The sequence below is a fragment of the Oryx dammah genome, unplaced genomic scaffold (assembly GCF_014754425.2).
Source record: "Oryx dammah isolate SB20612 unplaced genomic scaffold, SCBI_Odam_1.1 HiC_scaffold_2, whole genome shotgun sequence".
In the NCBI taxonomy this organism is placed as follows: Eukaryota; Metazoa; Chordata; class Mammalia; order Artiodactyla; family Bovidae; genus Oryx; species Oryx dammah.
Window position 1 is genome coordinate 20,093,130 of NW_024070186.1, and position 27,749 is coordinate 20,120,878.

The window sequence follows — 27,749 nt, forward strand, 5'->3', positions numbered from 1 at the left end:
CACTTGACTTCACATTCCAGGATGTCTGGCTCTAGATTAGTGATCACACCATCATGATTATCTGGGTCGTGAAGATCTTTTCTGTACAGTTCTTCTGTGTATTCTTGCCACCTCTTCTTAATATCTTCTGCTTCTGTTAGGTCCAGACTATTTCTGTCCTTTATCGAGCCCATCTTTGCATGAAAATTTCCCTTGGTATCTGTAATTTTCTTGAAGAGATCTCTAGTCTTTCCCATTCTGTTCTTTCCCTCTGTTTCTTTGCATTGATCGCTGAAGAAGGCTTTCTTATCTCTTGCTATTCTCTGGAACTCTGCATTCAGATGCTTATATCTTTCCTTTCTCCTTTGCTTTTTGCCTCTCTTCTTTTCACAGCTATTTGTAAGGCCTCCTCAGACAGCCATTTTGCTTTTTTGCATTTCTTTTCCATGGGGATGGTCTTGATCCCTGTCTCCTGTACAATGTCACGAACCTCAGTCCATAGTTCATCAGATACTCTATCAGATCTAGGCCCTTAAATCTATTTCTCACTTCCACTGTAGAATCAAAAGGGATTTGATTTAGGTCATATCTTAATGGTCTAGTGGTTTTCCATACTTTCTTCAATTTAAGTCTGAATTTGGTAATAAGGAGTTCATGATCTGAGCCACAGTCAGCTCCTGGTCTTGTTTTTGCTAACTGTATAGAGCTTCTCCATCTTTGGCTGCATAGAATATAATCAGTCTGATTTCGGTGTTGACCATCTGGTGATGTCCATGTGTAGAGTCTTCTCTTGTGTTGTTGGAAGAGAATTTTTTCTATGACCAGTGCATTTTCTTGGCAAAACTCTATTAGCCTTTGCCCTGCTTCATTCTGCATTCCAAGGCCAAATTTGCCTGTTACTCCAGGTGTTTCTTGACTTTCTACTTTTGCATTCCAGTCCCCTATAATGAAAAGAACATATCTTTTGAGTTTTAGTTCTAAAAGGTCTTGTAGGTCTTCATAAAACCATTCAACTTTAGCTTCTTTAGCGTTACTGGTTGGGGCATAGCCTTGGATAACTGTAATATTGAATGGTTTGCCTCGGAGACGAACAGAGATCATTCTGTCGTTTTTTGAAATTGCATCCAAGTACTGCATTTCAGACTGTTCTGTTGACCATGATGGCTACTCCATTTCTTCTGAGGGATTCCTGCCTGCAGTAGTAGATATAATGGTCATCTGAGTTAAATTCACCCATTCCAGTCCGTTTTATTTCACTGATTCCTAGAATGTCGACATTCACTCTTGCCATCTCTTGTTTGACCACTTCCAATTTGCCTTGATTCATGGACCTGACATTCCATGTTCCTATGCAATATTGCTCTTTACAGCATCGGATCTTGCTTCTATCACCAGTCACCTCCACAGCTGGGTGTTGATTTTGCTTTGGCTCCATCCCTTCATTCTTTCTCAAGTTATTTCTCCACTGATCTCCAGTAGCGTGTTGGGCACCTACTGACCTGGGGAATTCCTCTTTTGGTATCCTATCATTTTGCCTTTTCATACTGTTCATGGGGTTCTCAAGGCAAGAATATTGAAGTGGCTTGCTATTCCCTTCTCCAGTGGACCACATTCTGTCAGACCTCTCCACCGTGACCAACCCGTCTTGGGTTGCCCCACGGGCATGGCTTGGTTTCATGAGTTAGACAAGGCTGTGTCCTAGTGTGATTAGATTGACTAGTTTTCTGTGAGTATGGTTTAAGTGTGTCTGCCCTCTGATGCCCTCTTGCACCACCTACCATCTTACTTGGTTTCCTTAGTATACGTAAATTAAAGATAACCTCTCCAGGTATTTCCCTTGGGGATATTCATGTCACTTATTTCATGTTACCTTTATAATAGTTTTCATATGTTTCACTTTGCAGCTACTACTCATTTTTTAATGATTTAGGTCTGTTAACCATCATTATAGACCTGTTGGCTGGCAAAGTAACTTTTCTGCTATGCTTGTCATTTTCCCACTTGTACACAATTAAATTTTATCTTCGTTCTGGAAACAGCAAGAAGTAGGAGAAGACTTCATTAGTAAAAAACACTTTCTTTCATTAAAGAGCAAAGTTTCCTTTTTGACCTGGCAAGTCATTTCTGTTAAAAGGAAGATTCATACATTTCAGTTAAACAGAAGTTTAGATTCCCTATGGAACGATTCAGAGTAATGTTGAAAATTAGGTACTTAAGTTTTTTCCTGAATGGAAATTACATGGAAAATCTGCCTGTGGATCACTTTAATATTTGCATACATTAATTGCAGCAAATGCTCTGAATTTAAAAGTAGGATTTTAGTATATGAACAGGATTTTAGCTTCACTACATTGGGATATGTCTGTGATAAGTCACTGGCAGGTACCCACTATATTCATTTTTTCTAAGTGACTTCAGTCGTGTCCAACTTTGTGCGACCCCATAGACGGCAGCCCACTAGGCTCCCCCGTCCCTGGGATTCTCCACGCAAGAACACTGGAGTGGGTTGCCGTTGCCTTCTCCAATGCATGAAAGTGAAAAGTGAAAGTGAAGTCACTCAGTCATGTCAGACTCTTAGCGACCCTGGAATGACTTGATACAGGAAATTTGAGTTAAGGGAAAGGGAAGCTGGTGAATTTCTGATTCCTTTCTTGTAAGTAGGAAGAGTTGGACAATGAAGAGAGACTCTTCTCTTTAGCTGCCTGTTACTTACACACCTCACCAACTCTGATAAGTCTAGGAATCCTGAGATTTTTTTCCCCTGCTTTGTTGATTTTAGCCCTTGCCCCTGCCAGCCTCTAAACCAGGTATGAGTCCTGAATGGTCTTTGTATTTTCTTTGTACATCTCTTAGTGCTTATCAGGCAATCTTGATATTTGAATATCTTTCAGAAGTGCAAATAGGACCACATCTCCTTATAGAAATTTTATATTTTATGCGCAATGTTCTATTAAAAGCACAGTCTTTTTTTTTTTTTAATATTCCCTTGTTACTCTCTGTGGTACCTTCCACCCTCTCCTCCCCACCACGCCAGCTGAAAAGCACAGAATCTTTTCAGCAAGTGATACTTGACACCTGGATATCCACTTGCAAAAAAATGAGTCTAGGCATAGATTCTACATCCTTCACAAAATTAACTCAGATTAACTCAGATTTCAGATAACAGACCAAAATGTGAAATGCAAAATTATAAAACTCCTGGATAACATGGGAGAACATCCAGATTATCTTAGGTTTGGTGATGATGTTTTAGGTACAACACCAAAGGTAATAGTCATGAAAAAATGAATTGATGAATGGACTACATTAAAGTTGAAAACATGTGCTTTCTGAAAGACAGTATCAAGAGAATGTGAAGATAATTCGGGAGAAAGTAACTGCAAAAGATAAGAACTGTTCTGTACAAAGAACCCTTAAAACTTAACAAGTGAAAGAACAAACAACTTGATTGAAAAGTGAGCCAAAAATCTTAACAGAGACCTCACCAAAGAAAGTATGCCGGGAATTTCTTGGTAGTCTGGTGGTTAGAGCTCTGTGTGTCCACTGGTCTGGAAACTACAATCCCACATGCCACGCGGCATGGCCATGAAAGAGAAAACAAGAAAATATGTGGTTGACAACTAATTCGGGGAAATGCGAACGTAGAGATAAATGGCCAAAATCCAGAATGCTTGGCAACTCCAAATGCTGGTGAGGATGTGAAGCAACAGGAACTCTCCTTTATTGCTGGTGGAAATGTGAAATGGTACAGCTTTTTGGGAAGATAGTTCGGTGGTTTCTTACAACACTCAACGTTCTCTTACCATGCATGTGCATGCTAAATTGCTTCAGTCCTATCCAGCTATTTTGCAATCCTGTGTACCATAGTTTACCAGGCTTTGTCAGGGGGATTCTCCAAACAAGAATACTGGAGTGGGTTGCCATGCCCTCCTCCAGGTCTCTTACCATATGATCCAGCAGTTACACTAAATTTACCCAGGGAAGCTGAGAACTTACATTCTTACATTGCACAGAAACCTGCACACAGATGTTTACAGCATCTTTATTCATAATTACCAAACTTGAAAGCAACCAAAATGTCTTTCAGTAGGTGAATGAGTAAGTAAATTAATATATGCAGACAATGAATATTATTCAGTTCTAAAAAGTAATGAACCATCAAGTCATGAAAAGACATGGAAGAAACTTAAAACTTAAATACTAAGTGAAAGAAGCTAATCTGTGAAGGCTGTGTGCTGTACAATTCCAACTACATAGCATTGTAGAAAAGGGATACTTTATAAAAAGTAAAAAGATCAGTGGCATCCAAGGTTTGTAGCAGGGAAGAAAGGATAGAGTTCAGAAGATTTTTAGGAAGGTGAAACTACTCCATGATACTGTAATGGTAGATACACTTGGATACTTTGTCCAAAGCATAGAATGTGAGACACCCAAGAGTGAACTCTAATGTCAGCTGGGACTTTGTTGGATACTGATGTATCAATGTACGTTGATCAGATACAGATGAAACAAATCTCTATGGTAGGGGTTCTTGGTAAAGGGGGAGATGTGGAAGGTGAGGACTGGGAGCATGGGGCAAGTCTTTGTACCTCATGTTTAATATTACTGTGAACCCAGTTCACATCACTTTAGTCGCAGTTGCGTCCCACTCTTTGTAACCCTGTGCACTGCAGCACACCAGGCTTCCCTGTCCATCATCAACTCCCGAAGCTTACCCAAAGTCCTGTCCATCAAGTCAATGATGCCATCCAGCCATCTCAACCTAGGTCATCCCCTTCTCCTGCCTTGAATCTTTACCAGAAACAGGGTCTTTTCCAGTGAGTCAGTTCTTCGCATCAGGTGGCCAAAGTATTAAAGTTTCAGCTTCAGCATCAGTTCTTCCAGTGATATTCAGGACTGATTTCCTTGAGGATTGACTGGTTGGATCTCCTTGCAGTCCAAGGGACCATCAAGAATCTTCTCCAAAACCACAGTTCAAAAGCATCAGTTTTCTTTATGGTCCAACTCTCACATCCATACATGACTATTGGGAAAACCATAGCATTGACTAGATGTAACTTTGTTGGCAAAGTAATGTCTCTGCTTTTTAATATGCTGTCTAGATTGGTCATAGCTTTTCTTCCATGGAGCAAGCATCTTTAATTTCATGGCTGCCATCACCATATGCAGTGATTTTGGAGTGCCCCAAAATAAAAAAGTCTGTCAATGTTTCCACTGTTTCCCCATCTATTTGCCATGAAGTGATGAGACCGGAGGCCATGATCTTCATTTTCTGAATGTTGAGCTTTAAGCCAACTTTTTCACTCTCCACTTTCACTTTCATCAAGAGGCTTTTTAGTTCCTCTTCACTTTCTGCCATAAGGGTGGTGTCATCTGCATATCTGAGGTTATTGCTGTTTCTCCTGGCAATCTTGATTCCAGCTTGTGCTTCTTCCAGCCCAGCGTTTCTCATGATGTATTCTGCATATCAGTTAAATAAGCAGGGTGACAGTATACAGCCTTGACGTACTCCTTTTCCTATTTGGAACCAGTCTGTTGTTCCATGTCCAGTTCTAAATGTTGCTTCCTGATCTGCATAGAGGTTCCTCAAGAGGCAGGTCAGGTGATCTGGTATTCCCATCTCTTTCAGAATTTTCCGCAGTTTATTGTGATCCACACAGTCAGAGGCTTTGGCATCATCAATAAAGCAGAAATAGATGTTTTTCTGGAACTCTCTTGCTTTTTCCATGATCCAGCAGATGTTGGTAATTTGATCTCTGGTTCCTCTGCCTTTTCTAAAACCAGCTTGAACATCTGGAAGTTCACAGTTCACATATTGCTGAAGCCTGGCTTGGAGAATTTTAAGTATTACTTTACGAGCGTGTGAGATGAATGTGATTGTGCGGTAGTTTGAGCATTCTTTGGTATTGCCTTTCTTTGGATTTGGAATGAAAACTAATGTTTTCCAGTCCTGTGGCCACTGCTGAGTTTTCCAAATTTGCTGGCATATTGAGTGCAGCACTTTCACAGCATCATTTTTTAGGATTTGAATTAGCTCAAATGGAATTGTATCACCTCCAGTAGCTTTGTTCGTAGTGATGCTTCCTAAGGCCCACTTGACTTCACATTCTAGAATGTCTGGCTCTAGGTGAGTGATCACACCATTGTGATTATCTAGGTCATGAAGATCTTTTTTGTATAGTTCTTCTGTGTAATATTGCCACCACTTCTTAGTATCTTCTGCTTCTGTTAGGTCCATACCATTTCTGTCCTTTATTGAGCCCATCTTTGCATGAAATGTTCCCTTGGTATCTGTAATTTTCTTGAAGAGATCTCTAGTCTTTCCCATTCTATTGTTTTTCTCTATTTCTTTGCACTGATCACGGAGGAAGGCTTTCTTATCTCTCCTTGCTGTTCTTTGGAACTCTGTATTCAAATGGGTATATCTTTCCTTTTCTCCTTTGCTTTTTGCTTCTCTTTTTTTCACAGCTATTTGTAAGGCCTCCTCAGACAACCATTTTGCCTTTTTGCATTTCTTTTTCTTGGGGATGGTTTTGATCACCGCTTCCTATACAATGTTACGAATTTCTGTCCATAGTTCTTCAGGCACTCTGTCAGGTCGAGTCCGGTAAATCTATTTCTCACTTCCACTGTATAATCAAAAGGGATGTGATTTAGGTCATACCTAATGGTCTAGTGGTTTTCCCCACTTTGTTCAATTTAACTCTGAATTTGGCAATAAGGAGTTCATGATCTGAGCCACAGTCAGCTCCCCGTCTTGTTTTAGCCGACTGTAAAGAACTTCTCCATCTTTGGCTCCAAATAATATAATCTACCTGATTTTGGTGTTAACCATCTGGTGATGTCCATGTGTAGGGTCTTCTCTTGTGTTGTTGGAAGAGAGTATTGGCTATGACCAGTGCATTCTCTTGGCAAACCTCTATTAGCCTTTGCCCTGCTTCATTCCGCATTCCAAGGCCAAATTTGCCTGTTACTCCAGGTGTTTCTTGACTTCCTACTTTTGCATTCCAGTCTCCTATAATGAAAAGCACATCTTTTTTGGGTGTTCGTTCTAAAAGGTCTTCTAGATCTTCATAGAACCATTCAACTTCAGCTTCTTCAGCGTTACTGGTTGGGATATAGACTTGGATTACTGTGATATTGAATGGTTTGCCTTGGAGATGAACAGAGATCATCCTGTCGTTTTTGAGATAGCATCCAAGTACTGCATTTCAGACTCTTTTGTTGACCATGCTGGCTACTCCATTTCTCTAAGGGATTCCTGCCCATAGTAGTAGATATAATGGTCATCTTGAGTTAAATTCACCGATTCTGGTCCATCTTAGTTCGCTGATTCCTAGAATGTTGACGTTCACTCTTGCCATCTCCTATTTGACCACTTCCAATTTGCTTTGATTCATGGACCTGACATTCCATGTTTCTGTGCCATATTGCTCTTTACAGCACTGGACCTTATTTCTGTCACCCATCACATCCACAACTGGGTTTTGTTTTTTCTTCGGCTCCTTCCCTTCATTCTTTCTGGAGTTACTTCTCCACTGATCTCCAGTAGCATATTGTGCATCTACCGACCTGGGGAGTTCATCTTTCAGTGTCGTAATTTGTTGCCTTTTCATACTGTTCATGAGGTTCTCGAGGCAAGAATACTGAAGTGGTTGGCCATTCCTTTCTCCAGTGGACCACATTCTGTCAGACCTCTCCACCATGACCTCTCTGTCTTGGGTATCCTTACACGGCATGGCTTAGGTTCATTAAGTCAGACAAGCTGTGGTCCGTGTGATCAGGTTGGCTAGTTTTCTGTGATTGTGGTTTTAGTCTGTCTGCCCTCTGATGCCCTCTGTCAGCACCTTCCGTCTTAACTTGGGTTTCTCTTACCTTGGATGTGGGTTATCTCTTCACGGCTGCTCCAGCAAAGCGCAGCCTCTGCTCCTTAGCTTGGAAATGGGGTGGCTCCTGTTGGCAGCCCTGACCTTGGACTTGGGCTGCTCCCTCAGGCAGCGCCAGATTATCAGATCCGTTTTAAATTTAATTGATTAGTTAATGTGTCCCAGGGACCTAGTATATCTTCTTCCTTCTTTCTGCCCAGAACAGTGAATTTTCTTAGGGTTTCTGTGTCCCAGTTAGACCCTGGAATGCAGTCTTAGAAGCCAGCTAAAATGCTGTTCTAGTGCCTCTTTGCAGATTCTGAGCAGTTTTACTCCTTGCAAATGTTTAGTTAAAATGATTAGTTATGTGACGAGTGCAGATTTGCTAGTGTCACTCTACAGTGTCATAGACGAAGTTAGTGAAAGTGAGAGTCGCTCAGTTGTGTCCAGTTGTTTGCAACCCCATGGACTATACAGTCCATGGAATTCTCCAGGCCAGACTATTCAGGTATGAGCTAAATCAAATCACTTACAATTATACCATGGAAGTGAGAAATAGATTCAAGGGATTAGATCAGATAGACAGAGTGCCTGAAGAACTATGGATGGAGGTTTGTGACCCTGTGCAGGAGGCAGGGATCAAGACCATCCCAAAGAAAAAGGAAGGCAAACAGGCAAAATGGTTGTCTGAGGAGGCCTTACAAATAGTTGTGAAAAGAAGAAGTAAAAAGCAGAGGAGAAAAGGAAAGATATACCCATTTGAATGCAGAGTTCCAAAGAACAGCAAGGAGAGATAAGAAAGCCTTCCTCAGTAATCACTGCAAAGAAATAGAGGAAAACAATAGAATGGGAAAGACTAGAGATCTCTTCGAAAAAATTAGAGATACCAAGAGGACAATTCACGCCAGTTCAGTTCAGTTCAGTCGCTCAGTCATGTTCGACTCTTTGCGACCCCATGAACTGCAGAACGCCAGGCCGCCCTGTCCATCACCAACTCCCGGCATTTACGCAAACTCATGTCCATCGAGTCGGAGATGCCATCCAGCCATCTCATCCTCTGTCATCCCCTTCTCCTCCTGCCCCAAATTCCTCCCAGTATCAGGGTCTTTTCCAATGAGTCAACTCTTTGCATGAGGTGGGCAAAGTATTGGACTTTCAGCTTTAGCATCAGTCCTTCCAGTGAACACCCAGGACTGATCTCCTTTAGAATGACTGGTTGGATCTCCTTGCAGTCTAAGGGACTCTCAAGAGTCTTCTCCAACACCACAGTTCAAAAGCAAAGATGGGCCCAATAAAGGACAGAAATGGTATGGACCTAACAGAAGCAGAAGATATTAAGAAGAGGTGGCAAGAATACCCAGAAGAACTGTACAAAAAACATCTTCAACACCCAGATAATCACGATAGTATGATCATTGACCTAGAGCCAGACATCCTGGAATGCGAAGTTAAGTGGGCCTTAGGAAGCATCAGTACGAACAAAGCTAGTGGAGGTGATGGAATTCCAGTTGAGCTATTTCAGTCGTAAAAGGTGATGCTGTGAAAGTGCTGCACTCAATACGCCTGCAGATTTGGAAAACTCAGCAGTGGTTACAGGACTGGAAAATGTCAGTTTTCATTCCAATCCCAAAGAAAGGGAATTCCAACGAATGCTCAAACTATGGCACAATCATATTCATCTCACATGCTAGTAAGTAATGCTCAAAATTCTCTAAGCCAGGCTTCAACAGTACATGAATCGTGAAATTCCAGCTGTTTAGGCTGGTTTTAGAAAAGGCAGAGGAACCAGAGATCAAATTGTCAGCATCTGTTGGATTATCGAAAAACTGACAAGAGTTCCAGGAAATCATCTATTTCTGCTTTATTGACTATGCCAAAGCCTTTGACTATGTGGATAACCACAATTGTGGAAAATTCTGAAAGAGATGGGAATATCAAACCATCTGACCTGCGTCTTGAGAAATCTGTATGCAGGTCAGGAAGCAACAATTAGAACTGGACATGGAACAACAGACTGTTTCCAAATAGAGCAAGGGGCACATCACAGCTTTATATTGTCACTCTGCTTATTTAACTTACATGCAGAGTACATCATGAGAAATGCCAGGCTGGAATCAAGATTGCTGGGAGAAATACCGGTAACCTCAGATATGCAGATAACACTGCGCTTGTGGCAGAAAGTGAAGAAGAACTAAAGAGCCTCTTGATGAAAGTGAAAGAGGAGAGTGAAAAAGTTGGCTTAAAGCTCAACATTCAGAAAACTAAGATCATGGCATCTGGTCCCATCACTTCATGGCAAATAGATGGGGAAACAGTGTCAGACTTTATTTTTGGGGGCTCCAAAAATCACTGCAGAATGTGATTGCAGCCATGAAATTAAAAGACACTTACTCATCGGAAGGAAAGTTATGACCAACCTAGACAGCCTGTTAAAAAGCAGAGACATTACTTTGCCAACAAAGGTCTGTCTAGTCAAGGCTATGGTTTTTCCAGTAGTGATACTAGGATGTGAGAGTTGGACTATGAAGAAACCTGAGTGCCAAAGAATTGATGCTTTTGAACTCTGGTGCTGAAGACTCTTGAGAGGCCCTTGGACTGCAGGGAGATCCAACCAGTCCATCTTTAAGGAAATCAGTCCTGAATATTCATTGGAAGGACTGAGGCTGAAGCTGAGACTCCAAGCCTTTGGCCACCTGATGTGAAGAGCTGACTCATTGGAAAAGACCCTGATGATGGTAAAGATTGAAGGCAGAAGAAGAGGACCACAGATGTTGAGATGGCTGGATGGCATCACCAACTCATTGGACATGAGTTTGAGTGTACTCCGGGAGTTGGTGATGGACAGGGTGGCCTGGTGTTGGACACAACAGAGTGAACTGAACTGAAACCATGGTGGAGGTAATAAAGATAATGGTGACCTCCTTCAAAAGGTCCCGTGCAGGCACTGCTACACTCAGTACCCTTAACCCTACAGAAGGCCACCGCTGACCGAGGCCTCCACCGGACCCTCCTAGACAGTCATTGGCACGTCTAGATCAGTCTCTTGTGGGATCATTGCTCCTTTCTCCTGGGTCCTGGTGTGCACAGGTTTCTGTTTCTGCCTTCCAAAAGTCTCTTTCCCAGTCCTGTGTAAGTTCTGGCGGCTGTATGGTGAGGTTAATGGCTACCTCCTCCAAGAGGCTTATGCCATACCCAAGTCTGCTGTACCCAGAACCCCTGCCCCTGTGGCAGTCCACTTTTGACCCTTCCCTCCACAGGAAACACTCAGAGATAGCTCTGTTTCAGTCTTTGTGGGGTCTTTGGGTCCTGGTGTGCAAAAGGTTTGTTTGAGTCCTCTGAGCCTCTCTGGAGGGTATGGGGTCTGTTTCTAAATGTGATTTCATCCCTCCTACCGTCCTGCTGGGGCTTCTCCTTTGCCTTTGGACGTGGGGTATCTCCTCAAAGTGGCTCCAGGGCTGCGTAGTCACTGCTCCAGTGCCTACCATCTTGCTGGGGCTTCTCTGCCCTTGGTCATGGAGGATCTCACAGTCACTGCAGCACCATGCTAGTGAACAATTAAAAGTAGCCCACTTTACCCAGGGTGCTATAGGAGTTCAAGCTGTATATTATGAGGACTATATAAGGTAACAAAAGCTGTCTCTTTCAGCTCTGTTTAGATCTTTTTGGCTTATTTGAAACCTGTTGCATAGACTATCCACTGAAAGGATTAAAGATGTTAACTTGAAAATAAATACACAAAGGTTTTTATTTTCACAGGAAAATAGAGAACCATTGTGTGTGTTCAGCAGCTCATTAATATTTGACTCTTTGCGACCTCGTGGACTGTAGCCCACCAGGTTCCTCTGTCCGTAGAAATTTCCAGGCAGGAATACTGGAGTGGTTTGCCATTTCCTACTCCAGAGCATCTTCCCGACCCAGAGGTCAAACCTGCATCTCTTGCATCTCTTGCATCGGCAGGCTGATTCTTTACTACTGCACCACCTGAGAACCATTATTTTACAACGAACACAAGTTTTTTCTGTACTTAACAAAAAAACTAATGTTGAGTTTTCTCTTGAGATAAATGAATAGTACAAATTTCGGTACAGAAGTATATGACCTTGTGATGTTGCTCATTATTTTTATAATATGTTTATGTCTTGATAATATTGTACATGTCTAATTGATAGAAGCTAGCTAAGAGTTTTCAGGTCTGAAATAAATTTTCTTACAACGATTGACAATTGTCTTAGCTTTTAGTACTTTGAAGTTTTATTTAAGATATCTAAACTGGTTAACTAAATAATAAATAAAATATCTTCCCAGAGGAAACTAGGTCTTTAAGGAACTCTTATTCACTCTTATTCATATCATTGAATCCAGCACACCATTAGGTCCTCATTTAATATTGAGGCAATCCATGATAATATGGAATATCTGACCTAACATTATTAGTTTTTCCTTTCCTAAAAAAAGTTTTTGTATGGAAAAAAATCATGTTATAAAAACTTATTTCAAAGATGAAAGCAGGATTTCCCTGTGGTGCAGTGGATAAGAATCTGCCTGCCATTGCAGGGGACTTAGGTTCAATCCCTGGCCCAGGAAAATTCCACATGCTGTAGCGCATCTAAGCCCATGCACGACAACCACTGAGCCCATGGCTCTAGAGCCCGCAGTCTGCAGGTACTGAGCCCACGTGCTGCAACTATTGAAGCCCATGCACCTCTGCAAAGCAACGAAGACCCTGTGCAGCCAAAAATAAAATTTTTTAAAAAAGAAGAGGAAAGCAAGAAAAGATTGAGGGCAGAAGGAGAAGCGAGAGACAGAGGATCAGATGGTTGGATGGCATTACCGACTCAATGGACATGAGTTTGAGCAAACTCCAGGAAATGGTGCAGAATAGGAAAGCCTGGCATGCTGCAGTCCATGGGGTCGCAAAGAGTCAGACACAACGTAGTGACTGAACAACAAGAAAAACTATTATTACTCATTACCATTGTATCACAATTGGTTAATAGAAAAATAACGGAATTCTATATTACAAAGAGTACCATTAAATAGAAGAAGCTGTGATCAAATCCAGATGCATATCAGAATTATCTTGAAATCTGCCTGCAATGCAGGAGACCAGAGTTCGATTTCTGAGTTGGGAATATCCTCTGGAGGAGGAAGTGGCAACCCACTCCAGTATACTTGCCAGGAGAATCCCATGGGCAGAGGAGCCTGGCAGGCTATAGTCCATGGGGTCAAAGAGTTGGACATGACTTAGCGACTAAATCACTACCACCACAGATGCCCAGGTATTTCTTTTTTTTCGCCAGAGCTCCAGATACATTTCTAATGAGCAGCCATGTTTAAAAACAACTGGACTGTATGAAGATCTTTTACTTTTCTTGAGTTTGTTTCACTTTTTCTATTTCATATTCAGTGCTCCTATTTCATTTATTTAATGTTTTCCAATTTCTCCATTTCTTTTTTTTTTTAATGTTCTTTCTCAAGCCTTTATCAAGTGTAGTAGAAAAACTTTTGTATACATATACATAAATAACATGTATGATATATATTTTAGAAAACATGAATTTTTGTCTAAAAAATTTGTCCATTTTGATTCTACTTGTTTGACTTAGTGAAAGTAGAAAGCTAGGTTTTTAATTTTAAAAAATACATTTGCAGTGAGTACCAAAGGTTTACTCCACAGCAAAGGAAGCTATAGTCAATATCTTGTTACATACTATAATGGAACATAATTTCAAAAATAATACGTGTGTGTATGTAAATATATATATATATATATATATATGGATCACAAGAAAAAGAATTCTGCTTTTTGAAATTTAGTAATGTTTACCTTTTTGCCAGTTCTTCTAAATGTCCTATGGACATAACAACGTATAAGATAACAAAATTTTAAAAATATTTGTGTAGGATATAAGATTAACATTAATGTAAATTTAGCATATTTAAATTATTAATAACATCATTCAAGATGCTCCTATTCTTTGTTCTGCACTTGATAAAATATTCTCAGAGAAATGTTACTATGTCTCACTATGATTATATATTTTTTCTTTTCCCTTATTTTTTTTTATTTTTGTTTTATGTATCTTTGATTTTTTGTTGTTAGATGTCTAATAGCTTATGATGTCTATCTTCTTTGTGAATTGTACCTTTTATCATTAAAAATATTCATCTTTGTTTCACTTAAAATCTTAAATTGCAAGTTTCACTAGCACCATACATGTGAGCTCATTCTGATTTTAATCTAAATCTGGTATCCAAGGGGGCTTTTTAGGTACTTGGAAGGTTTAAGGGTGCTTTAAAAAGTTTTTTTTTTAATTAATTAATTAATTTTGGGCTGCATTGGGTCTTCATTGCTGTGAGTGGGCTTTTTCTAGTTGCGGTGAGCAGGGGCTACTCACTGTGGTGGCTTCTCTTTGTTGCGCAGCATGGCCTCTGGTCCTGGATAGTTGCAGCATGTGGCCTCAGTAGTTGTGTGAATCTTCCGGAACCAAGAATCGAACCTGTGTCCTCTGCACTGGCTGGAAGGCAGATTCTTAACCACTGGACCATGAAAGCACCTCTATAAAAGTTTTAAATGACCTAGGAGTACAATATTTACCCTGACCTTAAAGGGAAGTGCAGCAGCCACCCTAGACGAGAGAGGTCTGTGGAACTCTTAGAAAAAAGAGAAGAGAAAGAGAGAGGGATGGCAGGACATTCTCCTAAGAGTTTTCTTACAGCTTTCTTCTTAGGAAGCTTTGGAGCTCTGAGTTTCCCAGTTATGGCCTAATGGACACCTCACTCCAGCATCCTTGTGCTGCAGAATCTAGAGTGCACTCTCTTCAATATGGTAGCAGCCACTAACCAAGCGTGGCTGTTTGCAGTTGCTCATTAGCCACATTTCAGGTGCTCAAAAGAGCTACCTAATTGGACAGTGTACCTACAGAATGTTTTCATCATTTTGGAAAGTTATTTTGCACAGCACTAATCAAGATGAAAAAGTTACACAAGAAAAATGTTAGGAAGAGCTATGTTGGGTAGAGATTAGTATAAAATTGAAAAGGATATTTTCTTGACTTAGATTCTCTTAAGATTATGAATATCACTATATCAGTTGATATTTGGAACATTTCAGGGATTTAATTCTTACACTTTTGCTTCCAGAGTAAAGAAAATTCTATAGTTTTATTTCAGGATTATACAAATTGGTATGTTTGAAATGAATTCATTTATAGAACAGAGAGTAAAAGATGTGAAAAACAAACTTACGGTTGGGGCGGATGGGGAAGGGAGCGAGGGATAAATTGGGAGATTGAGATTGACCTAGATACCACTATATATAATAGATATCTAACTAGTCCATTCTAAAGGATATCAGTCCTGGGTGTTCTTTGGAAGGAATGATGCTAAAGCTGAAACTCCAGTACTTTGGCCATCTCATGCAAAGAGTTGACTCATTGGAAAAGACTGTGATGCTGGGAGGGATTAGGGGCAGGAGGAAAAGGGGACGACAGAAGATGAGATGGCTGGATGGCATCACCGACTCAATGGACGTGGGTTTGGGTGAACTCCGGGAGTTGGTGATGGACAGGGAGGCCTGGCATGCTGCGATGGGGTCGCAAAGAGTCAGACATGACTGAGCGACTGAATTGAACTGAACTGAACTAGTAAAACGTACTGTATAGCACAGGGAATTCTACTCAGTATTTTGTAATGACCTATATGGGAAAAAAATCTTAAAAAAGTGGATATATTTATATGTATAATTGATTGACTTTGCTGTACAGCTGAAACTAGCACAACACTGTAAGTCAACTATACTGCAATAAAAATATTTAAAGATAAAAATATTGGCATTCTGTCAAGATGATTCTGAAAGTTAGAATTTGTGAATTCATATTTCTGCCATACATTTGATTTCATTATACTGTCTTCTGAGGCAAATACTGGTTTAATAAGATTTTATTTCTTTGGTTTTCTTTGTTCCCATTAATTAAGCCTCTGAAACTTCGAGACTTTTGAGCTATTTAGATAAATCCTCATCTACTTCATCTGTCCCTCAACCCTCTCCCCACTTTCAGTTCAGTTCAGTTCAGTTGCAACGGACTCTCTGCGACCCCATGGACTGCAGCATGCCAGGCTTCCCTGTCCCATCACCAACTCCTGGAGCCCACTCAAACTCATGTCCATCACGTTGGTGATGCCACTTACAAAGCAGCAAATGAATGTTTTTATATTAGAAGGAAGTGTGCTCATTGTTTAGTTTCCCATGCCACCTTTAACATAAGAAATTAGGGGAAAGTTTTGTAATACAGCAAAATGGTAGAGATTAATAAAATCTATCATTTTTCCTCAAAATGGAAATTTTGTCATTTTTATTATATAATGTACTGATTAGAAAAAATAATAGGAAATTAAAATTTGAAAGAGCTCTCTTGATTTTAACGAGACCACTCCTAGTATGTGTCCTTTGAGTCAGATAGTGACTGTTGGTTTATGGTAATGTATATCTTTTTACTGTATTAGTAGTTTAAAGCAGAAAAGCGCAATCTTTTCCGTACATATAAAAAAGGCATCTGATTATATTTAACATCCATTTTGATCATTTAAAAATCTACTAAAATACTGAAAGATATTTCAATAAATACGCTAATTATACATTTTTCTAATATTCAACTGTTTTCCTAAAATGAACTGCCTTTGGTCATGGTGTATTACTATTTTAATCTGTCATTTGATTCTTATTGATAGTATTTATTTAAAAATAGATTTGTTTGTTTTGCCAAATTTTATTATCCCTGGAAGAACTGAAAAGCTTTAGTTTATTTCCTGGAACAATTGAAGAAGCATAGAATTACCTGTTCCTTTAGGGTTTCATCTTCTTCTTTGATCCTGGTACTTTTGTAGGATGTAATTGTTTGCAGCTTTCTTAAATTCTTGTAATGGATGTTGATTTATTCTTAATTTTCATATTTATCAGCATAGACTTATATCATTTTTTTCATCTGTGTCTATGGTTATAAATTATCTTATGCTTAATTTTGTTTTTGTATTTTCTTAGACTTATTTTCTGGAGAAGGAGATGGCAACCCACTCCAGTATTCTTGCCTCGGGAATCCCATGAACAGAGGAGCCTGGTGGGCTACAGTCCATGGGGTTGCAAAGAGTTAGACATGACTGAACGACTGAGCTCACAGCACAGCCCTAGTTTATCATTTTATTTTCAAAGAGCTAATTTGTCAGTTTTAAATAAGTTTTTGTAATTCAGTTTCCACTTTTTATCATTATGAATTTCTCTCTCTTCTAAAAAATTACTAATACCCAAATGGTTATTCTCCTTCAAATATGTTGCTTTAAGTGAAGGAAGTGACTTAAGAAGTGAAAATTGCTTGTCTTTGATGTAGGCTTCCTACTTCTATAAAATTGCAACACTTAATTGTAGTATAGATAGTTGCTTAAGTAGAAATCATTAAGATTTCAGAAAAAGGACTGTGATAGACCAGTTGTAGGTTGTAGCTTTTCCTTCATTTGTATCACAATCTTGTTGAAAGTATATTTTGAAAGAATTACTAGTGTATAGTGTCTTTTTTTATCAGAACGTTAAAAATGTGAGAATATAAAACAAAGCTATATTTAGTCACATTAAATCAACTAATACATTTCTATTTATTTATTGAGAAGTTTCTTTTGTGTTATTTGTATTTTCTTATAAAATGTTTCCTTTAAGACTAAATTTAAGTACTTGATTTCCTTTGTAGGTATAAGCGTGTCTTTTCAGTTGGAACCCATGCGATTACTACATATAATCCCAATACCTTAGAAGTAACAAATCAGGTAATAATTTTAGAAGCTATTGGGTGAACTCCATTTGAATTTTAAAAGCCAGTGCTCCCTGGCCTGAAGGCTAGGAAGGATAGAAATGTCAAATTTGAAAAAGATTAATATACTTATATAATGCTCAATACTCAGGACCAAACATAATAAAGGGAGCATATGTGTGCATATTTCTAGGCTTTAAGGAGTATAACTTTTTACTGTTACTTTGATTATAAACATCATTTTAATATAAAATTTGTAAATTGTTTATAATTTTAAGGGCAATATTGTTACTGTAATACAGACATACATAAGTCTTAAGTGCAGTGGTTAGAAAATGTATGTCATAAAAATAAGGTTGCTATTTATAAAGACAAGACTAAACTGAATATGGGTAAATAAACACTTAAAATATTCTAATTTAAGTCCAAATTAGGCATGTTTTACAGATTCCTCTTTTTGTTGCTATTTTTAAAGGTTTGTAGATAATCATAAAATGTTTTCCCCAGATCTTTTCATATCTGTGTATTTTAGTTGCTTTGGATTGATCAATCATTAATCAGTCAGGCATTGAAATTGGAAGACATAACTTTTTTATTATTGTCTCTGATAACTGAAAACTTTTTAGTTTGTTTTGTAGAATTACTGTAAAACAAAACATTTTCTAGATCTCAGTACTGTTTTGTAAAGTTTTTTTCATTTAATCAGTGATTTGAAATTAAAATGGTAAAAATAAGTGTTGCATTTCATCACAGTGTAGCACCAGTTGAATGATTTCCTTTTTTTTGTTAGTGGCCTTATGGAGACATTTGCAGCGTCAGCCCTGTAGGAAAAGGACAAGGAACAGAGTTCAACCTCACATTTCGTAAAGGCAGTGGAAAAAAGTCAGAAACGTTAAAATTTTCTACAGAGCACAGAACAGAACTTCTTACAGAAGCATTGGTGAGAATTGTTTCATGTTAATACACTAAATTTCTGTCTTCTCTTTTTTGAGTTACATTAAAGTACAGATACTGGTGTTCTGAGCCCTTTTCCCACTAATTGACCCTTAATTGACACTGTGAAGCTTTTACTCTTTTCTTACTAAGAGGCTGGATAATCCTTTAGGTTTGATAGTTCTTTTAGATCTTTTTAAATGCATTATATAGAACAAAGCAGTTGTATGTTTAATCTGTTTTTCAATAAAATTTCACACACTTTTTATTGAATCTCCGTTAACTATAACTTTAATAACATTTTCTAATATCAGGATTACCAAGTTGGTATTTTACTTACCTTGGATAGAAACTACTGAACTGAGAGTCTCTCTTAATAAGCCTGTTGTTATAACTATGTTTTTTATGTCTTCTCTTTCAGAGATTTAGAACTGATTTTTCAGAAGGAAAAATCACAGGAAGGGCAAGTATTTCTAACATTTATTAATATCTTTTTTGGCTTATCAGTGTTGCACTTCAGAAATCCTTGCATAAACTGTGTATTCCCTTTGTGGCAAAGCTGAAGAAAATGAAACATAATTTTAATGTCTCCTGATATCATGTGATAGATAAATGTAGTTTAACAGGAAACTCAAATATGAGAAATTAGATTTATGACTGTTAATGCCAATAGTTAGATAACAATCTTCAGGCAGAACTAAATATTAAAAAAAGGCTTCATTCAGGAAGTCTTTATTCTGTGTTCTTAACAGCAACAGAAGCTTTACACTGCTGATAATACTTTTTAGAACATGCAGTCGTTGTTTGTTATACAAGATTCTTATTTCAGAAGTATTAAACTTGTAAGGAAATTTATGTATTGAAACTGTCTCATTGTATGCTCTTGCCCTGAATCTGGGGGCTTCCCAGGTGGCTCAGTCACCTACCAGTGCAGAAGACGTGGGTTCAGTGCCTGAGTCAGGAAGATCCCTGGGAGGAGAAAATGGTAACCCACTCCAGTACTGTTGCCTGGAAAATCCCATGGACAGAGAAGCCTACCAGGCTACAGTCCATGGAATCACAAAAAGTCCTACATGACTGAGAGACTGATCATGCTCGCACTCCCTGGGTCTTGCCGATAATGAAGGTTTGCATGGTGCAATGACAGCTTTCAGGAAGTAATTATTGCTTATTAGAATCTTAACTTTTCCAGGCCTTCTCTAGACATGTTATAGCAGCATTTAAAGTAAATCTGAGTCTTCTGGGGAGGGGAAATGGGCGCTGATGCTTTTCTTTCACTCCCTTCAAATACGAAATTTCTTTCCATGAGAAGGTATTGCTTATATAATAGGGGTGGGGGTTCCAGAGTAATGTGTAAATTCATAGCACTGTCCAGAACTCTAGCTTCTGGCAAAAGGCAGGACCTGAATTCTAATATGCTGGCAGTACCATTCCCTTGTTTTTTAAAAGCCCTCATCCTTTCTATGGGTATTCTGTTCTGTGTTTTAGTATCTGAGAAGCCTCACTGATCTCAACTCAAGCAAATGGTTGGTTGCTCAGGAGCCATTTAAAATAGCCTAATGGTATTTGGTGAGCTCCTTGCTGCTTATACATGATAAGCCACAGTCACATTTCTATAAATCATAATTTAGTACACTTATTTTAATTATGTTAGTAGGTGAGTTTTCTGTATAGCTCATCTATTTGGAAAACAGCTGCTTCCTAAAGCATATTTATAGATTTTGTTATAAGTTCCCCTTTATATATGTTAACTTCAGGAAGTTAATATTTTTCAAACTTTTTGGTGGAAACAGTATCCATAGAAGATAGCCTGAAGGGCAGCAGTTTTATGTAAGTTGAATTTGGTCTTAGGCTTCCCATCGCTCCTAGATATACTCTAAATCAGGTTCTCTTAAGACTGTCTTGGCCACCACAATCCTGAAGGACAATGATTTGTTCCCTTGACAAATCTCACTGCTTTACAGTTGATTACCTACTGAAAGAATGGAGAATATCCTACAGACTGGGGTGAGGCATGTAAACCAGCATAGTGGGAAAAGCACCAACTTTTATGACCTCTCTTCCCACCAAATTTTGTGACCTACTTCTGCTGGAAAGGTGTGGTACTGCTCCATCCTTTAGTGCAGAATCAAGGCTTTAAATATATTCTTGTGTTAATGCAGGCCCTTTCGTCTTTCTGCAGAAATCCTTTTATGAAACTGTCATGCTCATGATGCCGTATCTCAGAAATGCTGAGGGGATTGATGGATATGATTCTGTGAACCTTATTGCTGGCTTTAATGTTGGGAGGTGGAGATACTGATTATCTAATGTCTTACTGTCTTTTCTGAATACCTGCGAGAAAATTTCTCTGCCATTTTAGTATTAGAAGTAGTTGTATTTTTGAGCAGCAACCAGTTTATTTTTACCTTAAGAATCATGTAACTGACCATGCATTCCACTTCATATTGATGGGTAGAAAACTTTATGGAGTTTTTGGTTAAACAAGGGAATGGTCATTTCACATCTCACATTTTGTTATCCTACTTTCTGTTTGTCTCATTTTGCCTTTATTCTGTACATAGAATTTTGGTTATCAGCCTCAACTAAATGTTTTTTCTAAGAATAAAACTGGAGAGTAAATAGATGTTCACCCTTGTAATTATTTCTGATACTAAGTTCTTTAATTTATAAAGGAATGTAATCTAAATAGAGCTTCCCAGATGGCACTAGTGGTAAAAAACTGCTCGCCAATGTAGGAGACATAGGAGATGTGGGTTAGATCCCTGGATTGGGAAGACCACTGGAGAAGGAAATGGCAACCTACTTGAGTATTCTGGCCTTGAGAATCCCACTGACAAAGGAGCCTGGAAGGCTCCAGTTGATGAGGTTGCAAAGAGTCAAACACAACTAGCACCAGTTACCTAAATCAAATTTTACTTGCTAATGTGATCAAACTTCTAAAGATGACATCCCAGTGGTGTGTATTTAGAAAAGCCTACAGTCAGACTGAGGCCTCAGCTTTTTTATGTGTATAGAAAAAAAATCTACATCACTTCATGACAAATAGAAAGTGAAAAAATGGAAGTGGTGACAGATTTTATTTTCTTGGGCTCCAAAATCACTGTAGGCGATGACATCTGCAGTGAAATTAAAAGATGCTTTTTCCTTGTAAAGAAATCTATAACAAACGTAGATTGCATATTATAAACCAGAGACATCACTGTGCCGACAAAGGTCCATATAGCCAAAGCTATGATTTTTCCAGTAGTTATGTAGGGATGTGAGAGTTTGACCATAGCGAAGGCTGAGCACTGAAGAACTGATGCTTTTGTATTGTGATGCTGGAGAAAATGCTTGAGAGTGCCTTGGACAGCAAGGAGATCAAATCAGTCAATCCTAAAGGAAATCAACCCTGAATATTGGAAAGACTGATGCTGAATCTGTAATACTTTGGCCACCTGATGTGAAGAGTGGATTCACTGGAAAAGACCTTGATGCTGGGAAAGATTGAAGGCAAGAGGAGAAGGGAGCAGCAGAGCCTGAGATGGTTAGGTAGCATCACCAGCTCAGTAGACATGAATTTGAGCAAGCTTCAGGAGATAGTGGAGGACCGAGAAGCCTGACTTGCTGCAGTCTGTGGGGTCGCAGAGTCAGAAACGACTGAGCAACTGAACAACAACAAGAAAAATATCTACATTGATATATTGAACTAGCTTGAGTTGTTTAAATTAAATACCCTAAAAGCCCTGAAATGTGACTTAGCTTTTTTCCATATCTAACTTGATTAAAAGAATCCATCGACAAAAGTTGAAATCTTTTCTCCAATGGAACTCCTTCAGAATAACTTCTGTTTAAGATTTCCCTTAAGATTTGCATGAGGGTGACTTAAATTGTTTCACAACTAAAACCTTTGTTAATTTTAAAAAGATACACTGTCTTTTCATACTGTTCATACTGTTTACGGGGTTCTCAAGGCAAGAATAGTAAAGTGGTTTGCCATTCCCTTCTCTAGTGGACCACATTCTGCCAGAATGAACACTATGAAAAGGAAAAGATAGGACACTGAAAGATGAACTCCCTAGGTTGGTAGGTGCCCAATATGCTACTGGAGATCAGTGGAGAAATAACTCCAGAAAGAATGAAGGGATAGAGTTAAAGCAAAAACAACACCCAGTTGTGGATGTGGTTGGTGATAGAAGCAAGGTCTGATGCTGTAAAGAGCAATATTGCATAGGAACCTGGAATGTTAGGTCCATGAATCAACACAAATTGGAAGTGGTCAAACAGGAGATGGCATGAGTGAACATCTACATCTAGGAATCAGTGAACTAAGATGGACTGGAATGCATGGATTTAACTCAGATGACCATTATATCTTCTACTGTGGGCAGGAATCCCTTAGAAGAAATGGAGTAGCCTTCATAGTCAACAAAAGAGTCCAAAATGCAGTACTTGGATGCAGTCTCAAAAACGACAGAATGATCTCTGTTCGTTTCCAAGGCAAACCATTCAATATCACAGTAATCCAAGTCTGTGCCCCTACCAGTAATGGTGAAGAAGCTGAAGTTGAACGGTTCTATGAAGACCTACAAGACCTTTTAGAACTAACACCCCAAAAAAATGTCCTTTTCATTATAGAGGACTGGAATGCAAAAGTAGGAAGTCAAGAAACACCTGGAGTAACAGGCAAATTTGGCTTTGGAGTACAGAATGAAGCAGGGCAAAGGCTAACAGAGTTTTGCTAAGAGAATGCACTGATCATAGCAAACATCCTCTTCCAACAACCCAAGAGAAGACTCTACACGTGGACGTCACCAGATGGCCAACAGTGAAATCAGATTGGTTATGTTCTTTGCAGCCAAAGATGGAGAAGCTCTATACAGTCAGCAAAAAAAAAAAAAAGACCAGGAGCTGACTGGATCTGATCATGAACTCCTTATACACTTTCTCCTGAAGAAAGAGGGGAAAAGCACTAGACCATTCAGGTATGACCTAAATCAAATCCCTTATGACTATACAGCAGAAGTGAGAAATAGATTTAAGGGACTAGATCTGACAAACAGAGTACCTGATAAACTGTGGACAGAGGTTTGTGACATTGTACAGGAGACAGGAATCAAGACCATCCCCATGGAAAAGAAATACAAAAAGACAAAATGGCTGTCTGGGGAGGCCTTACAAATAGCTGTGAAAAGAAGAGAAGTGAAAAGCAAAGGAGAAAAGGAAAGATACACCCATTTGAATGCAGAGTTCCAAAGAATAGCAAGGAGACATAAGAAAGCTTTCCTCACTGATCAGTGCAAAGAAATAGAGGGAAAAAAATAGAATGGGATAGACTAGAGATCTCTTCAAGACAATTAGAGATACCAAGGGAACATTTCATGCAAAGATGGGCTCGATAAAGGACAGAAATGGTAGGGACCTAACAGAAACAGAAGATATTAAGAAGAGGTGGCAAGAATACACAGAAGAACTGTACAAAAAAGATCTTCACAACCCAAATAATCACAATGGTGTGATCACTCACACTCACCTAGAGCCAGACATCCTGGAATGTGAAGTCAAGTGGGCCTTAGGAAGCATCACTATGAACAAAGCTAGTGGGGGTGATGGAATTCCAATTGAGCTATTTCAGATCTTAAAAGATGACTCTGTGAAAGTGTTGCACTCAATATGCCAGCAAATTTGGAAAACTCGGTGGCCACAGGACTGGAAAAGATCAGTTTTTATTCCAATCCCAAAGAAAGGCAATGCCAAAGAATGCTCAAGCTACCGCACAATTGCACACATCTCACATGCTAGTCAAGTAATGCTCAAAATTCTCCAAGCCAGGCTTCAGCAATACGTGAACCGTGAACTTCCAGATGTTCAAGCTGGTTTGAGAAAAGGCAGAGGAACCAGAGATCAAGTTGCCAACTTCCTCTGGATCATTGAAAATGTAAGAAAGTTCCAGAAAAACATCTACTTCTGCTTTATTGACTATGCCAAAGCCTTTGACTGTGTGGATCACAAAAAACTGCAAAATTCTGAAGGAGATGGGCATACCAGACCACCTGACCTGCCTCTTGAGAAACCTATATGCAGGTCAGGAAGCAACAATTAGAACTGGACATGGAACAACAGACTGGTTCCCAATAGGAAAAGGAGTACGTCAAGGCTGTATATTGTCACCCTGCTTATTTACCTTCTATGCAGAGTACATCATGAGAAACTCTGGGCTGGAAGAAGCACAAGCTGGAATCAAGATTGCTGAGAGAAATATCAATAACCTCAGATATGCAGATGACACCACCCTTATGGCAGAAAGTGAAGAACTAAAGAACCTCTTGATGAAAATGAAAGAGGAAATAAAAAATTCGCTTAAAGCTCAACATTCAGAAAACTTAAGATCATGGCATCTAGTCCCATCACTTCATGGCAAATAGATGGGGAAACAGTGTCCGACTTTATTTTTTTCAGCTCCAAAATCACTGCAGATGGTTATTGAAACCATGAAATTAAAAAACGCTTACATTTTGGAAGGAAAGTTATGACCAACCTAGACAGCATATTAAAAAGCAGAGACATTACTTTGTCAACAAAGGTCCGTTTAGTTAAGGCTGTGGTTTTTCCAGTGGTCATGTATGGATGTGAGAGTTGGACTATAATGAAAGCTGAGCGCCAAAGAATGATGCTTTTGAACTGTGGTGTTGGAGAAGACTCTCGAGTCCAAGTCTGTTGGACTGCAAGGAGAGCCAACCAGTCCATCCTAAAGGAGATCAGTCCTGGGTGTTCATTGGAGGGACTGATGTTGAAGCTGAAACTCCAGTACTTTGGCCACCTGATAAAGACTCTGATGCTGGGAAGGATTGAGGCCAGGAGGAGGAGGGGACGACAAAGGATGGGGTGGTTGGACGGCATCACTGACTCAATGGACATGGGTTTGGGTAGGCTCTTGCAGTTGATGTTGGACAGGGAGGCCTGGCGTGCTGCTCTTCATGGGGTCGTAGAGTCAGACACAATTGAGCAACTCAACTGATATGATACTGTCTTTAGTTAGCCTAAACATTTTTAATTGAATAAACATAAACCTCCAGATGGCCAAAGTAAAAATGTCTTTAAGAATTTGATTAGTAGCTCTAAAATTTTATAATATTATAGATTTTTTGGGGTTTTTTGTTGTTTTTTTTCCTGCAATGAGTGATACATTAGATGTAATGGCGTTTTATGGTAACCTTAAATATGAGTTTAAAAGTATTATTATTTTTCTCTGCAGAGATATAACTGCTATAAGCATCATTGGAGTGATACAAGAAAACCTGTCATTTTGGAAGTAACGCCAGGAGGCTTTGACCAGATTAACCCTGCAACAAACAGAGTCCTCTGTTCCTATGACTATAGAAATATTGAAGGCTTTGTAGATCTCTCTGATTATCAAGGAGGGTTTTGTATACTTTATGGAGGATTTAGTAGATTGGTAAGTAGTGTTTTTAAAAAGTTATCTTAAAAGAGACATGACCATTTGAAGGAAAGCAGAGTTTTTACACTTAATTTTGAAATTTCCTTTGAGTCCTCTGGAAGGAAGTATGGTATTTTGAGTGCAGGCTTTGGTATCAGGTAGACCTCAACTTGAATTCCAATTTGTAGCTCTCTAAAATGTGGAGAATAATATGTGTATGTCTTAGGTTTTTTGATCAAATGAGATACTTTATGTAAAATTCTTAGCACAGTATGTCACTTAATATTTAATAAACAGTGATCACAGTTTTATTTTCATTAGTATTAATGTGTTACTTGAAAGTTTCTGAACTTTCTTTGAAAGTTCTTTTTTTATAGTCTTCTTTCCTTTGCCCAGCTATTTGTAATCTGAAATCTGAATAGACTTTGAAAATTCAAATTTGGAGTTCATTGCATGTTTTTGTCTTGAAATTCTGAGTTACATGTAAATTTTGGGACACAACAGAAACCTGTTAAGGTGCTGAGACCCTGTTTTTTAATTGGCAGTAGAAACAGAGCTATAGATTATGACCATTTTTTTTTTATAAGAAACATCCTGCCTTTCTTGATTAAACCCCATACCTCAGAGATGAGCATTTGAATGTCCAGATGGAGAGGCTCAGCTGAACTTACTCTCAGAATCCTTTCTCTTGAGATTTTAAATCCTGTAGCTACCTTAATATCCTGGGAACACTACTCCCAAGATTTAGTGTTCTGTAGATAAATTATCCATCCCTGGATAGCAGAACCAGGGCAAGTCTTTTGGATATACAAGAGGCTGCTGCTTCTGCTAAGTCGCTTCAGTTGTGTCCGACTCTGTGCAACCCCATAGACGGCAGCTCACCAGGCTCTGCCATCCCTGGGATTCTCCAGGCAAGAACACTGGAGTGGGTTGCCATTTCCTTCTCCAATGCATGAAAGTGAAAAATGAAAGTGAAGTTGCTCAGTCATGTCCGATTCTTCGCGACCCCATGAACTGCAGCCCACCAGGCTCCTCTGTCCATGAGATTTTCCAGGCAAGAGTACTGGAGTGGGGTGCCATTGCCTTCTCCATACAAGAGGCTAAGTATAGCAAAAATAAAAGAGAATGATGGATGGGGTGAACGATCTGATTTACAAAACACGTTAGCTTCTTCAGAGTCATAGGCCTTGTCCCATCCTCACTCTACCCAGATGATGGGTACCATCCTAGTGTCACTCATCTAGGAATGTGCATATAGACATTTTGTTACCACTGAGTCTAGACCCAAAAAATGAATGATCCAAGAGAAAATCCCGTTCCCTTTCCCACCCTAAAGCAGCCTAAAACCTCCTGTCATAGTGCTGCCCAAAGGTTTGTCTCCTTCCTGTGTGGTAGAAGTTTATAATGATTAACCTCTTGGTAGAAAACATCTAATTACAGTAATATGGCTTCACAGATCTTAACAGAATGACATTAATTCATCTAGCCTACCAATGTGTAAGGTAAACATTAAGGATAAGAATTATGACACTCCTCAATTGCCAACATGTTTTATTGCTTTTTTGGCATCAAGCAGTTTAATTTTTTCACGTTACTTATTAAATGACAGCTGACGTCAAACTTGGTAGCCTTAATATATAGGTCCATGGGTTTAACTTGGCTTCACATTGTAATCACCTAGAGAGTTTTCTTAAACCCATTGTGCCCTTGGCTCATTTTCTGAAGATACTGATTCAATTAATATAATGGGAGGCC

General features: G+C 39.1%; 1 protein-coding gene across 1 annotated transcript in view; it reads left to right on the plus strand.

The window, feature by feature from the left end:
- The window catches only part of DNAJC13 (DnaJ heat shock protein family (Hsp40) member C13), a 155,669-nt gene that overhangs the window by 29,825 nt on the left and 98,095 nt on the right, over positions 1–27,749 (plus strand). The window contains exons 3-6 of the mRNA XM_040232721.1: positions 17,582–17,657; positions 18,432–18,581; positions 18,996–19,037; positions 25,812–26,012. Of these exons, the coding sequence (XP_040088655.1) occupies positions 17,582–17,657; positions 18,432–18,581; positions 18,996–19,037; positions 25,812–26,012 (469 nt within the window). The remainder of the gene's footprint in view (positions 1–17,581; positions 17,658–18,431; positions 18,582–18,995; positions 19,038–25,811; positions 26,013–27,749) is intronic.